The sequence below is a fragment of the Neomonachus schauinslandi genome, chromosome 16 (assembly GCF_002201575.2).
Source record: "Neomonachus schauinslandi chromosome 16, ASM220157v2, whole genome shotgun sequence".
NCBI lineage: Eukaryota > Metazoa > Chordata > Mammalia > Carnivora > Phocidae > Neomonachus > Neomonachus schauinslandi.
Window position 1 is genome coordinate 471273 of NC_058418.1, and position 1479 is coordinate 472751.

The 1479-nt window shown below is 59.4% G+C and overlaps 1 protein-coding gene across 7 annotated transcripts in view; it reads right to left on the bottom strand.

Moving 5' to 3' along the window:
• Positions 1–726, bottom strand: part of LOC110581909 (zinc finger protein 135) — a 110187-nt gene extending 109461 nt beyond the window's left edge. For 4 of the 7 annotated variants that reach the window (XM_044911403.1, XM_044911404.1, XM_044911402.1 and 1 more), the window contains exon 1: positions 1–726. This exon is cut by the window's left edge. In XM_044911403.1, coding sequence (XP_044767338.1) covers positions 1–653 — 653 coding nt within the window. In that variant the 5' untranslated portion in view covers positions 654–726. The other 3 variants (XM_044911405.1, XM_044911406.1, XM_044911401.1) reach the window with 1 other exon arrangement.
• Between the last annotated feature and the right edge of the window lie 753 nt (positions 727–1479).

A 1479-nucleotide genomic window follows, 5' to 3' on the forward strand; every position in this document is an offset into this window, starting at 1 on the left:
TGGCTGAAGGCCTTGCCGCACTCCCCGCACTCGTAGGGCTTCTCCCCCGTGTGGATTCGCAGGTGCTGGGTGAGGTGGATGCTTTGCCGGAAGGCCTTGCCGCACTCCCCGCACTCGTAGGGCTTCTCCCCCGTGTGAGTCCGCTCGTGTTGACTGAAGGAGGACCTGAAACTGAAGGCCTTCCCGCACTCGCTGCACTCGTAGGGCTTCTCCCCTGTGTGAGTCCTCTGGTGCTGGATCAGTGGGGCAATCTGGTTGAAGGTTTTCCCACACTGAGTGCACTTGTACGGTTTCTCACCGGTGTGGATTCTCTGGTGTTTGGCAAGGGCTGAGCTGTTTCGGAAGCCTTTTCCACATTCGTGACACTCATAGGGTCTCTCTCCTGTGTGCGTGCGGTGGTGCTCGGTAAGTGCTGAGCTGTGACCGAAGGCCTTTCCACAGGCCTGACATTTGTAGGGCTTCTCCTTTGCGTCCGTTTTCTGTTGGGCACTGAACTCTGGTTCTGGCTTGCCCCTCTTCCCGCGCGTCCCCGGCATGCGGAGGCCGTGTCTTTCAGGAGCCGGTGGCTGAGGTGGCAGACTGGGGTTCAGAGTCAGGTTTTCCCCGAACCCATTGCCCTGCTGCTGCTGCTGCGCGGGCGTCTTCCCAGGCATGAGGGCTGCTCGCACCGCACGGCTCTGTCCCCGGCGGCCCTCGGCGTCACCACCCTCAGGGTACCACAGGCTGTCCCCCAGGAACCTTCCCACTAGGACACTGCTGGCTGTTCTCTCCGTGACGTCTTGCTTTGGAGCTGACAGTCTGGTTTTGGGTCGAGTTTCCAAATCTGAAACAAAAATGGAGATGTTCCTTAATTTCAGTTTGGGGGGAAGAGTTTGTGGTGGGTGGGTGGCTAAGGACTAAAACGGATGGTTTTGAAAGGCTGAAGGCACAGGTGGCTTTGACCACTTAAAAATACAGCTTTGCAAATCAGGGAAGGAGCAGGAGCAGGAGGGAAAGCACAGAGAATAGTCAGGGGTGGGGGACCTGGCGTAGGGACGCGAAGGGAGCTTGCAAGGGGAGCACAGAGAATGAGGGCAGGGAGAGGACGCGGGGCGGACAGCGAGCATCTAGGGAAGTTGCCGACAGATGCCCCAGGCTGGAAGGGGCAGAGCAGCGGCCAGGCCTGGCGAAAGCAGCCTCCAAGTGCCAGGTGGTGATGGAAGAAGAGCCGCCTCTCACAGGTGAAGGACCAGCCAGCCCAGCCCTCCCACTGCTCAGGTCCAGTTTCTTCCTGGTGGTCTCTTGCTGTTGTTCCACGTCGGCCAGGGGTAAAGAAACCACCAGCTCCCCCAGCCCGGAGACAGCTGAGATGTGTATCGCCAGAAGCAGGGATAAATGACCCGAGGCGAACAAGAGGACTTGGATCTGGTCTGTCGGGTCTGTCTCACCCACTGGGAGCTCCCTGAGGGCAGGGCTTCTGTCCCCCTCGGTCACTACTGC